We start from the raw sequence: 12,896 nt of genomic DNA, 5'->3' as shown, positions 1-12,896 counted from the left end.
TGGAGATGCGTGATAGCTGAAGAAGACTTGTGTAAGTTACTCTCCTCCTGGGTCTAGAGGTTCTTGGACAGTCTATTGTACTGCATTATGCGTGCTTACCTGAATAGCATGTTCCAATTTTCCACGGCTATCATGGCCGAAGTTGGCAAAGTAGCTGCGAATACACATATACCAGCGCTCGGGAGCTAGTAAAAATATATTCTGTATTTTGGTGGTAGAATTACAATCTGTATTCGGGTGGCTGTCAAAACCAGAAAATAGCTGTTTCAGTTCTTGGTCCTGCTCCACAGAAGATTGCTTCCTCGATGGTGCCTTCTCTGTGTATGTAGACCAGGCTATAGTTCACAGGGATCTATTTGCAGGCAAAAAGAAGAAACGGGAAGGAAAGAGGAAAACAAGTAGGATGATTTGTTGGGTTGTTTTCTTGATGTGGGTAAGAGCTTGATAGAGTGCTAGCACGTCCTCTCTCCCCTCTGTGTGCAGCAATCTGAGAAACGGGGGACTGTACACCGTTGAAACCGACTAATTAAAAATTCCCTCAATGCCCTTCTATCCGAAGCTACTCCAGTATCAGGATTAACACGGTTCCCGTTGTATCTCCCTACCTAGTGTTAGATTCCTTACTTTGGAATATCCCCAGGCATCCGACTGGTTCCGGAAAGTTTTGTGAAGCAGTACCCCTGCGCGTCGGTAGTAGTCGTCTGCGGCTCCGCGTCCGTCATCTGCGCCATGGTCGCCGGGATGACGTTGTCTAAGTACTTAGACGCCGCCCTCGCGTGCTGACATCGGTTCTTCTTTTTTCCGCGCCAGCATGCGCAGATCCAGGAAGAGCAGTACGCCTTTAATTTTTGACTAAACTTTTTGATCTCTTTTGGATCCTTCTCGAGTCGATACCTCGACTCTCGGTGCCGATAGGGATGCCCGGGTTCAAACCCTGCGATGATTGTAACCGTTTGATGCCGGTTACCGACCCCCACCGTCGGTTCCTTTACTGTCTCGGGACCGACCTCGATGACAAGTTGTGCCTCGACTGCCGGGCCTTGACCTCGAAGGCTAGGCGGGAGCGGTCCCATAAGCGTCTCGAGCTCCGGCTGTCGGCACCGCGCTGCTCGAGGTCCTGGTCCAGGAGGAGGTCGAGGGTCCGGTCGCGGGGCCATAGTCATCACAGCTCGGCGAGTCTGCACCACTTGTCGGTCTCCAAGTCGAGGCACAGGAAGTCGAAGAAGCGACATCGCTCTTCCGACTCCCCCTTGACGCTTGCGCGATGCGGCCAGGGGTTCGGGCGACACCGGCTCCGCTGGAGCCACAAGCGACGCGTCCAGCTCCACACCTGCCGGTTCCTGGGCTGTACGCGACGCCGGAGGAGATCGGCGCCTTCCTACGGCCATGAGGTTGCGCTTCCTTCAGTCGGAACACGCCGAGGCACCTTCGGGCCCCGTGGGTCCATCTGCAAGCCCAAGCGGGCCGGCAGCTCTTGTCCCGACGCCGCAGTGCCCCTCAGGACCCAGCCCTGGATCCGTGACGACGACGGTCGACCTTACGACCCCTCCGCTGGCGCCGTCACCAAGTGTGTCACCCCCAGGCGCCGTCCCCGGTCCCAACCCCGATCCGGATCCGGCGTAGGACAGGCGCCGTCTTCGACGCCGATTGGTGAGCCCGTCACCGACGACCCAGCTCCATCATTTATTCCTGACTATCAGGAGATGGATGACGAGGGGGACTGGAAGGGGTCTGAGGACCCTCTGCCACTTCAGTGCCATTTGAGCCAGGACTGGGCAGATGAACTGGGGGAGGCTGGTGGTCTGGACACTTCGCCCCAACACTGGATTTGTCTCCCCTCCTACCGTGGCCACGGAGGAGGGGGCTGCTTACAGCGTGGTGTTAACTATGGCCGCCAAGGCCTAGGCTCTTGAGCTCCCGGTCGCGGCCGTGAGGACTAACCTCCTCACTGAGGTGCTCTAACCGCAGGCAAGCTCCTCGGAGCCTCTCCTACCGCTTAACGAAGCCCTCACTGACGTTCTGCTGGGCACCTGGTTCAAGCCCTCTACAGGCCTCCCTGTAGATCGGAACGTGGCTCGACGCCACCGCCCGGCTCCGGCGACTCCAGCTTCCTGTCCCTTCACCCCACCCTTGAGAGCCTGGTGATCCAGGCCTCTACCTCCCAGACCGCATTCCTGACCGCTGCTCTGGATCGGGAATTCAAAAGGTACGATCAGTTTGGGAAGAAACTGTTCTCCTCACTGAGTTTGGGGTTGCGGTCGGTCAACACAGCCTCCCTTTCGGGCTGTTACATCTACTCTCTGTGGGATACGGTTGCGGAAATGCTGCCGCAGTGCCTGGTGGAGGTCCAGGCAAAGCTTGCTCAAGCCCTAGCAGAGGGACGGGTTGCAGCACGCTATTCGATTCGGTGTGGACTGGATACCACGGACTCGCTGGGAAGGGCGATTGCGACAACGGTGGCGGCTCGCACCCACGCTTGGCTGAGGTCCGCCAACTTTTCGAGGGATGTCCAAGCCTCCCTTATGGACATGCCCTTTGATGGCCGTCCCCTCTTTGGCAACAAGGCAGACAATGCGCTGGAGCGTTTCAAGGACTCCAGGGCTACGGCCAAGTCCTTGGGCCTCGGCCAACGCCAGCGAAGTTCCGCCTTTCGTTCCTTTCGTGTCCATAGAAGGGGCGCCCCACACCTCCAGCTAGCCACAGGCCACAGAACCAACCTCCACGCGGTTGCGGACGTGGTAACCTCCGTGGCGGTGCCGGGGGACACCGGCAAGGTCAGTCCACACCCGCAACATCTGCCTCAAAATCCTCCTAGTCTGAATTTTCAGGCCCATTTGACGTCAGTAGGGGGCAGGATTCGCCATCACCTCCTTCCCTGGCGCTCCATCACGTCGGACAGGATGGTGCTGCAAATCGTCCGAAGGGGCTACTACCGCCCCTTTAAGGCGGCCCCTCCAGCCATGCCACCTCAGTACCACCGCATGTCGGGGATCACTTACGACTTCTACAGGATGAAGTTATTCCCTCTTGGCCAAGGGGGCAGTCGAGCGCATTCCTGGGCCAGAAGTAGGACGTGGTTGCTATTCCCACTACTATCTGGTACCCAAGAAGGGAAAAGGAGGCCTACGCCCGATCTTTGGACCTTCGGAGCGTCAACGACTTCCTCCGGAAGGAGAAGTTCAAGATGCTGCCTTTGGCTCAGGTCCCAGCTGCCCTTGACCCAGAAGACTGGATGGTAGCGTTGGACTTGCAGGACGCATATTTCCACATCCCCGTCTTGCTTGCCCACCGGCGTTACCTGGGATTTATGGTAGACCACGAGCACTTTAAGTTTACTGTGCTCCCCTTCGGCCTTACCAGCGCCCCACGGGTGTTCACGAGAGTGATGGCGGTGGTGGCCACTCATCTGCGCTGATTAGGGGTTTCAGTCTTCCCCTATCTCGACGACTGGTTGTTGAAGACGGGCTCGCCCCAGACAGTCTTCTCCCACCTCCAGACTACAGCCGACCTCCTGCACTCGCTGGGGTTCTCCATCAACGTGCCGAAGTCACACCTGTGCCCCTCTCAGAAGATACTTTTCATCAGAGCGGTTCTCGACTCAGCGCAGTTTCGTGTTTATTCCCCCGAACAGCGGGTTCGGGATATTCAGGCTCTGATTCCGATCTTTCAACCTTTATCCAGAGTCTCGGTCAGGTTGACGCTGCGGCTCCTGGGGCTGATGGCCTCCTGCATCCTTCTGGTGCATCAGAGGTGGCGGATGCGGGCTCTACAGGGGGACCTGAAGTTTCAGTGGGCACAGCATCAGGGCAACCAGTCTGACCACGTCCGGATCTCGGAGGGCACTGTGAGAAGTTAGCCTGGCATATTATGTCCACTATTCTAGTGGGCACCTTGCACCAGTCTAAACGACGCTTATTGATGGTGGTTGTAAATTCAACCTTATAGACAAGCTATCCTAGTGGTAGGATGGACCAGCAGTCTTAGGCTAAAACTTCAGAGAGCATGTGAAGCAAGCTGTTTTACCAATTATAATCCCTTGAATACCAAATGAAAGGACACCACACAAGGTATATATCAAATATATATATATGTATTTATTTCTAACACAACCTCTCTGAACTCTTTGAGGTCAGAGATCGAAGTACATCACAAGTTACTCAATTAGCATACGATAAGTTGCACAAATACAGTTTTGCTTTAGGGGCCTCACAAACCATATACTAAGTAAGTGGTATAAGAACCACTTCAGAAATAGTGAATAGGCCTAGGGAATCGCTGGGGCTACACTAGACAACCAAAGGTTAGAAAGTAGGAGAACCACGGGAGACGCGTGCAGTGTCTAAACACAGTCGCGAGTTACCATTGACTTAGAATGGAGAACGTAAAAGTTACAAAGTTATAGATTTAGGGCACTTCTGGATGGACTACGACAAAACCACTTTAGACTAGGACACTTGGATAGTCAATACCCACGGGAACACCGGAGTACTCTAGTTACCTCACCCAGGGAAGCTGGGTGCATAGGTGTCAGGTTTCGTCGGTTTCTAATGGAGATCTGCGAAGAAGTGCTGCAGGCGACCAGAGGAAGAGTGTCCATGTGGATCCAAGAGTGGATCGAAGAACTGAAGAACCTGAAAGCAGAGGGGACAGAGTCTGGGTCACTAGCCAGTGACCAGGAAGGAACCAGGCGATGTCGAGGAGATTTCAGGTGAAGCTTTTCTCTGCAGCCACGAGGACCAGGAGGCGTCGACGACTACCAGTAGCCGGATTTGAGCTGTCCCACGAAGGATCTAGTTGACTGCGGTGTCGTTACCGGACCGGACCCAACAAGCCTTGGCAAACGCAATCCACGCAGGAAGTGAAGATTGGCTTCGAGTCAGACCAGCAAGGTCTGGGGAGCTTCTCCTTTGCAGGGATGCTGGAGCGAGCCTGGAGCAACCAGGCCAGCGGTGTAAATTCAAAAAGAAGTCTTCAGAGGCCTAACTAGCTAGCGGGTTAGCAATCGGGAAGACGCGTCGAGCTAAAATGCGAGAGCAGGCCCTACGCGGCACTCGTGGAGGGCTGAGCTTTGGTGCAAATGGCGCTCAGGTTTGGGGCTTCTCATACCCCAATGCACAACTGCGAGGGTACCTCGGAAGTCGAGCATTTAGCAAAATGCAGGTAGTCCAGGGTGTCCGGTCCCACGTCTCTTGTGTCCGCCACAGGTCTCAGCTTTGCTGTGGATGTGGATCGAAGTCGGAGAAGTCTGGAAGTCCAGTTCCTGAATCGCTGAGTCTTCGGGTTCCGGCAGGAGCGTCGACAAAGACAACCGGCAAGTTACTGGTGGTGCCTCTTTGTACAGGGTGGTCACTCCTTGACCACAAGGGAGATGGCTTCAGTCTTCTAGTCGATATAGAACGTCGAAGGTCCAAGAGTTTCGTATCAGAGTTTCATTCCAGGATAATCTGAAGTCTCTAGACACAGCTCCTATCTTTATACATATTTTAGGGGCTGGATTACCTGCTAGTTCCCTCCTATGGGTTGACCTGGGAAGGAGGTTGTTACATCCCTTTCCCTTTGTCCAGTTTCGCACCAGAGCGAGGCTGGAGTGCCCCAGCAACTGGTTTGAACCGGTCTATGCATTGAGCACCTTGTGTGCCCCAGGCAGTGTCTGGAAAAGCATCTTTCCATTCATCCCACCCTGCCCCAATACACTACAGGCTGTCTGGGGAGGTGCTAGCACCTCCCTCGACAGGAAACCTATTGTCCAGGCCTCCCTTGCCGGAGTTTCGTCCAGCAGCAGGAGGTCAGACTCGTGTCTGTGGCAGCTGCATCCGTTTTGTGTTGCTGAGGCTCTGTTTAACTTTACCTGGGTAAAACAGTAACATACATGTCTTTTCCCTCTAGAAGGGTGGAATGCTACCCCCGTCGCCAGAACTGTCCGGAGGGTAGTATTCCAAAGTGTTTGACACCTTACACAACATGTTTTGATAAAGCCAAACCAAAGTTAGCATTAACCGCGAGGATTATAATGTACTTAAGAGTATATGGTATGGCTATATAAGAAGATGGTTCCGAAAGCTGCAGAGGGACTCAGCTCATTCTAGAGCACCCTCTCACACATAACCAAGCACTCTGCCTCCAGGATTGTTAAGGCTGCCATGGGAGTGACTTATAGGTTACTATGTGTCTATATATAAGGTAGATATAGATAAACTATATCTAAGTAAGGGGTGATTACACCACCTTACCCAAGCTGAGTGATCAGCCAGTGGTGTCAGTTTAGATGGCCAGCTAGGGGTGGCATAATACATGCTTCAGTCCCTGGTAGGCCTTGGATGCACCTATGCCCTGGGTACCTATGGTACACTATTCAGGGGCTCGCAAAGGTGACCCAATATCCAATCTGGTATGTGCCTAAAGTACATGGTATCAATTTAGAGAGAGAACTGCTGGGCTGTAGGTCTGGTTAGCAGGCCCACAGCCACACTAAAGTCGAAAAACCAGAGAATCGCGCAAAAAGTGGGGGTGACCATAGGAAGCAGACCCTACTCTCCTACAGGGGCTGCAAAACAGTTGCAGTGGTGGCTCACGAACTGCGATTGGATCAGCGGCAGATCTTTCTCCCTACCCGAACCGGAGCACGTAGTGGTGACGGATGCGTCCCTCCTGGGATGGGGGGCCACATGGGAGAGCGGGAGATCAGAGGCCTCTGGTCTCCGGCCGAGTCCCGGCTCCAAATCAACCTTCTGGAGCTGCGGGCGATCCGGCTTGCACTGATGGCATCCCTTCTTTCTGTCAGGGGAAGTGTAGTGCAGGTGTTCACGGACAACACCATAGCCAATTGGTACTGCAAAAAACGAGGCGGGTGGGGTCGGGACCCTTTGTCAGGAGGCTCTACACCTCTGGACATGGCTGGAACTCCAGGGCGTCAACCTGGTGGTTAAACACCTGGCAGGTTCCCTGAAAGCCAGGGCGGACAAACTTAGCTGCCGGTGCATAATGAATCACGAATGGCGTCTGAACTCTGACGTGGCGCAAGGTCTTTTTCAGCAGTGGGAAGAGCCTTGGTTAGATCTATTCGCCACCAAAGAGAACGCACAATGTCATCAGTTCTGCGCGTTGGAATTTCCAAGGCGGCACTCGCTGGGTGACGCTTTTCATCGCGAGTGGAGCTGCGGTCTGTTGTACACCTTTCCGCTTAAACCACTTCTGCACAGGCCCGGACTGGCCATAGCGGGCACCGGGCAATCCCCCGGTGCGCCGTACGGGTGGGGGCCGGTTTTGGGCCCCTGGTGGCCGTTTTTGTTACAGGGCCGTTTTTGCAGCTTAGCCGAGCACTTTGCCAGGGCCGGTTGTGGTTCCCAGTCCGGTCCTGCACAAAGGTACTGGTATCCCGAGCTACTCAGCATGTCAGTCGATCCCCCGATTGTCTTCCCCTTCAGGAGGGCCTTCTGTCGCAGCAGCAGGGGACGGTCCTCCACCCAAACCTGTCCAGTCTCCACCTCCATGCTTTGAGATTGAGCAGCGACAGTTGAGGCCATTTGACTTGCCTCCTGAAGTCTGTGATGTGATTCTGGCAGCCAGGCGTCCATCCACAAAATCGGTATACGCCTGCAGGTAGAACAGATTTGTGGCAAGGTTCACAGCAAAGGCTATGGATCCTTTCTCTGCCCCCCTTTCAGAGGTTCTCCTCTTCCTTCTTTCTCTTGCCCAGCAGCGCTCTGCTCTGGGCACTCTTAAGGGCTACCTCCCTGCCATTTCTACCTTCTTGAGGCTTCCTGATCACCCTTCTCTTTTCAAGTCCCCTGTTGTAAATAGATTCTCTAAAGGTATCACGCACATGTTTCCGCCTGTTCCTTTCGTGATGCCTCAGTGGGACTTGAACCTAGTTCTAACCTATTTGATGTGTGCTCCTTACGAGCCACTACACAATTGCCCTCTCCATCTTCTGACTCTTAAGACTGCATTCCTGGTTGCCAAAACCTCTGCCAGAAGAGTGAATGAGCTCCAGGCTCTTTCTTCTAAGCCTCCTATCCTTTCTGTCCATCCGGACAAAGTTGTCTTGAAAACTCGTCCTTCTTTCCGGCCCAAAGTGGTCACAGCCTTTCATATCGGGCAGTCTATCACCTTGCCCACCTTCTGCATGCCTTCGCATCTTTCTTAGGAGGAAGAGAGGCTCCACCGTCTGGACCCAAAACGTGCGCTCTCCTTTTAGCTAGACCGCACACGCCAGTTCCGGGTGGACGACCAGCTCTTCATTGGTTACGTGGGCGCGAAGAAGGGATGGGCGGTGCACAAACGAACCATCTCTTGGTGGGTCGTGTTGTGCATTAAGGTCTGTTACTCCTTGGCTAGAAAGGTGCCCCCTGTTAGGCTGAGGGCCCATTCCACTCGGGCCACGGCGGCTACAACTGCCCTGGGTCGGGGAGTCCCCTTGCTGGACATATGTCAGGCAGCTACGTGCTCCTCGCTGCACATGTTTGCTAAGCACTACTGCCTGGACAGCCAAGTCCAGAGAGATGGCTTTTTCTGCAGTTCCGTTCTCCAGGACTTTCTGGTGTGATCTTGGTTTGCAGACCCACCACCGGGGTAAGTATTGCTGGGGTATCTATTCTAAGATAAGGAATCTAACACTAACCTGTTTCTTTCAGATGCACAAGTTACTTACCTTCGATAATGATATATCTGTAAGAAACAGTAGTTAGTGTTAGATTCCTTACCGCCCCACCCATCCTCCCCGTTCTGCGAACCGATATCTAGGGTTAAGGACATCCCTTTCAGGGCCCTAGTTTCATGGCACCAGTGTCGGTCTCTGGCATGGCTCTGCGTTCTTGGCGCGGAAAGCTATGTACAAGAACTGACATCAGTGCACGAGGGTAGCGTCTAAGTACTCCGACATCATCCCGGCGACCACGACGACTGACGCGGAGCCGCAGACGACACCTACCGACGCGCAGGGGTACTGCTACGCAAAACTTTCCGGATCCAGTGTGACGCTGGGGGATATTCTAAGGTAAGGAATCTAACACTAACTTCTGTTTCTTACAGATGTATCGTTACCGAAGGTAAGTAACTTGTGCCGTCATCCTACAAAGGGAGGGGCAGGAGGAGGTACCTCCTTTATTTAGCCAAAGCAGGTTTAAAGTATTCCTCGATCAGGGTTCACTTTTCAGCCATTACGGCCTACAGAAAGTCTCGCAACCAACCTTCTTTTTTCCAAATGCAGGTGGTTAATGATTTCCTACAGGGGTTAAAGAAAGTGTATCCCCCTGTTCAAACTCCGTCCCCTCCTTGGGTATTGAATCTGGTTCTTTCTAGATTGATGGGTCCTCCTTTTGAACCCATTCATAAGGCGGCGTTGCAACACTTGACATGGAAGACCTCTTTCCTAGTGGCAATAACATCAGCGCACAGAGTAAGTGAGATCCAAGCGCTGTGTGCCAAAGAGCCATATATTGTGTTTCACCACAACAGGGTGGTGTTAAGGACTCACCCTTCTCTTTTGCCAAAGGTTGTATCTGATTTTCATGTTAACCAGACGATCTCCCTACCGTCTTTTTTTCCCAATCCCACGACTCCTGCGGAAAGGTCACTTCACTCCTTAGACCTTTAAAAGAGTGCTCAAGTTCTATTTGGAGGGAATGAAGGGCATAAAGAAATCAGATCAATTGTTTTAAATAATTGTGCCATGGGAACAGGCTTCCCAGCCTCCAAAAGGTCCATTTCAAGATGGATAGTGTCCTGTAAAATTGGCCTACCAGTTGGCAAATAAACCCCTTTTGTTGCCCCCTAAAGCACACTCCACTAGGGGTAAAGCGGCTACAATAGCTTTCTTGCATGATGTTCCAATGGCCTAGATTTGCAAGGCAGCAAACTGGAGATCGTTTCACACTTTCACAAGGCATTATTGTCTTGAATCCGATTCCAGGGCGGATACTCAAGTAGGCCAGGCTTCCTTGAGGAATCTATTCAGATAATGTCTGTCCAGGCTTAGTTATCTGAGCTTGATGGTTAATTGCCGTTCTTTTCCTTTGCCCGCAGGTGGATGAGGTGAGGCTCGCTATTCTATTCTAGTGCTTATGACTATTGATGAGGATCCCCTGGATGGGTTGGGGAGTTCCCCTTTAGGTTCCTCAAGACGTCTTATCTCCTGTTCTGTCACTTTTTGTTTGCCTTTCATGTGCCTACTTTTTAATACTTAAAAGTGTTTTGAGGTGGTATGCTTGTCTACATGTGGCGGGGCCTCCATCCCCTAGATGTCATAGTCTCTTCTTCTGCTCTGAACCTTCTGTTCCTTCTGATATACTTTGTTTGCTGATCTCCTTTCCAGATCACCTTTGTATTGTATCTTTCTTATTTTTTCTGTCTTCCCTTGATGGACTGGTGTTGTAGTCAGATTTCCTTCTTACACTGGGTGTCCTATACCTACAGTTTACTTCATCTGGTAGTGTCCTGCCTTCTCTGCAGTGTCTGACAGTTGTATTTAGGTAAACTTCTCCTTTCTCCCTGAGGTTCCTTGTTCTCACCTCAAGAGATTTTCCTCCCCTGTGGTCTAGCCAGTTTCCATACCATGCCTTGGACCATTGTTGTTGGTTAATACATATGCCAGGTCTCTCTTTACTTGTCACCAGCTGGTTCTCTCTGAGAACGTTTGTTGGTTTAGTTCGCAGACCCACCTCCGGGTGTGTTATGGCTTTGGTATCTACTTCCCAAGGTAAGCAATCTGCGCTTAGATGTCTCTGTCAGATAGATAAGTCTACTTACCTTCGGGAACCCTATATCTGGTAGAGACATGGTCTAGTCGTTGGTTTCTTACCGCCCCTCCCATCCTCCCTGCTCTACGAACTTCCTCAGGTATGAGGTTCTCTATTATATGGAACCAGTTTTCACACTGGCAGTTGGCTGTGTAATGTTTGGCCCTGGTTTTCAACAGTGCTGATTGTTTTCTAGCCTTCTGCTTCGACATCCCGGTTTCCTAATGGTCTTTTAAAAAGAAAATACATAGGTAATAATAAAAACCAAATGAGATTACTTTCAATTTCTTTCTAAGGCATTCTGTCGTCTTTGGCATACTCTTTCATGGCCAGTTTCTGTAGTGGCTCTGCGTTCTGGCGTGGAAGTGTTCACTGAAGAAACGGACGTCATCGCTTCGGTGGTGGCTTATATGAACTCGGGAGACGTCAGTACAGGGTCCCGCTATGCCCTCCACTGGCGTGCAGAAGTATTGCTGGGAAAGTTTTCCAGATCAAGTCTGGCGCCTGGGGAGAATTCACAAGGTAAGGAATCTGCGGTTAGACCATGTCTCTACCAGATACAGCGATACCAAGGTAAGTAACTTATCTTTCTTGGAAAACAGTATTTGTACTTGCTGTCACGTCTGCTATATTAATTAGAAAGATACAGGATCTTGCCTGATTCAGCTACGTTTTAAATAACTATTATTTGATTTTGTGTATCTAGCATATTACTCAAGGTTCTCTTTGATTGTTTGAACCAACAGTTTTGCATTTCATCTATTGTCCCCTTTCAGAAGTTCATAACTTTGCATAGCTTGAGTGTCAGAGAAGACTACATAGTTATGAAGACTTGTCTGCACAAATGTTTGTTTTCATAAATTGAATTGAAAGCACAAACGGAAGAATCATAAACCAAAATAACTCATTTTTTTAAATTACTGTATGCAATTCTTTCCTGCTTTCATGTGCATTTAATTAGGGCTAAGGCAGATTCCATCACTTTTCACAAGTGCCTGCTCCTTTGATTTCTAGTGGAAGTCTGCAATTTAATTTAAACTTCATCACATAGTCTTAAACACTGGGCATTAGATACTGCATGGGAATCTGGAGCACAGTTCGGATGGGTCATACTAAAGAGCATATTTGGATAGCTCCTTAAATTAAATGTTGTAGCAACTATCTAGCTGCACTTCTAAGTTTCCAAATAATCCTACAAATAAGTGTGAAAATACTAGAGTTCAAGAATAAGTCAGAATTACTGTAGTATTAAAAAAAAACAGTGGCAAATGCCCACAGATTGTCCTGGCAGGAAAAAAAAAATATCTGGAGCTTGATGAGTGGTTAAAACACTGGAGGTGTCAGATGCTATCCTCCTTCGAGTAGCTAAGATCCCAAAGTACATGCTGTGGTACAATTAGTTGATTGACAGGCCACATGTATGGACTGCCGAAGTAAAAATTCTGTTATGGTAAGTAAACAGTACAAATTTGATCCTGATCGATTGGGCGTTTCTTTAAAAAAAAATAGTAAATGGTTGAATAAAATGATTCACAGGACTCTGTGACAATCTCTTCCATTTGAATGACTAGCCTCTCTCTTGTTTGTGTTTCAGATTGTTGTCCAGGCACTACAGTGTTCACATTACTCCATACTCTGGCAGTTGGTAAAATATCATGAAGGCTCCCCTTCTAAAGTAAGAACTTTTATCTAAGCTGTACTCTCTTGACTTCCACAGATTTTTCATGAAAACATGTTAATGATGGCAAACCAATTTTTTTTAATTAATGTATTTGACCACCTTTTATAATACCGGCAGTACTTTTTAGCCCAAATCACCATCATGACATTGGAAAGGGACCCCAGCTAAAATGAACTGTGTGCTGTACATGTTGGTCCTGCCTAGTCTCACTGTCAATGTTTATTCAGGTGTTTTTCCACACTGCTCCAGTCCACTCACTAAATACAATTACTTTTTTTGCTTTCATTTAAAATCTAATTTGATGACTGCCCACAAGTTGGTGACCAGATCTGTTTAGATCACTGTGGCTCCGGCTCGCCCTCAGTGTGATTTCCACAGCGGCCACTTACCACTGTCGAGTGATGAGTTCCACCTGCACTAGAAATCTTTGAAAAACAAATAACAGGGGTCCATAGAGCACCTCATGAGTATTATCTATA

General features: G+C 50.3%; 1 protein-coding gene across 2 annotated transcripts in view; it reads left to right on the top strand.

Moving 5' to 3' along the window:
- The window catches only part of STAG1 (STAG1 cohesin complex component), a 1,379,617-nt gene that overhangs the window by 1,014,711 nt on the left and 352,010 nt on the right, over nt 1–12,896 (top strand). For both annotated transcript variants that reach the window (XM_086943907.1, XM_086943908.1), the window contains exon 22: nt 12,331–12,411. In XM_086943907.1, coding sequence (XP_086800033.1) covers nt 12,331–12,411 — 81 coding nt within the window. The remainder of the gene's footprint in view (nt 1–12,330; nt 12,412–12,896) is intronic.

This window comes from Lissotriton vulgaris, chromosome 11 (assembly GCF_964263255.1).
Source record: "Lissotriton vulgaris chromosome 11, aLisVul1.2, whole genome shotgun sequence".
NCBI lineage: Eukaryota > Metazoa > Chordata > Amphibia > Caudata > Salamandridae > Lissotriton > Lissotriton vulgaris.
Note: the sequence above shows the minus strand (reverse complement) of the source record. Positions and strands in the feature narration are given on the sequence as shown.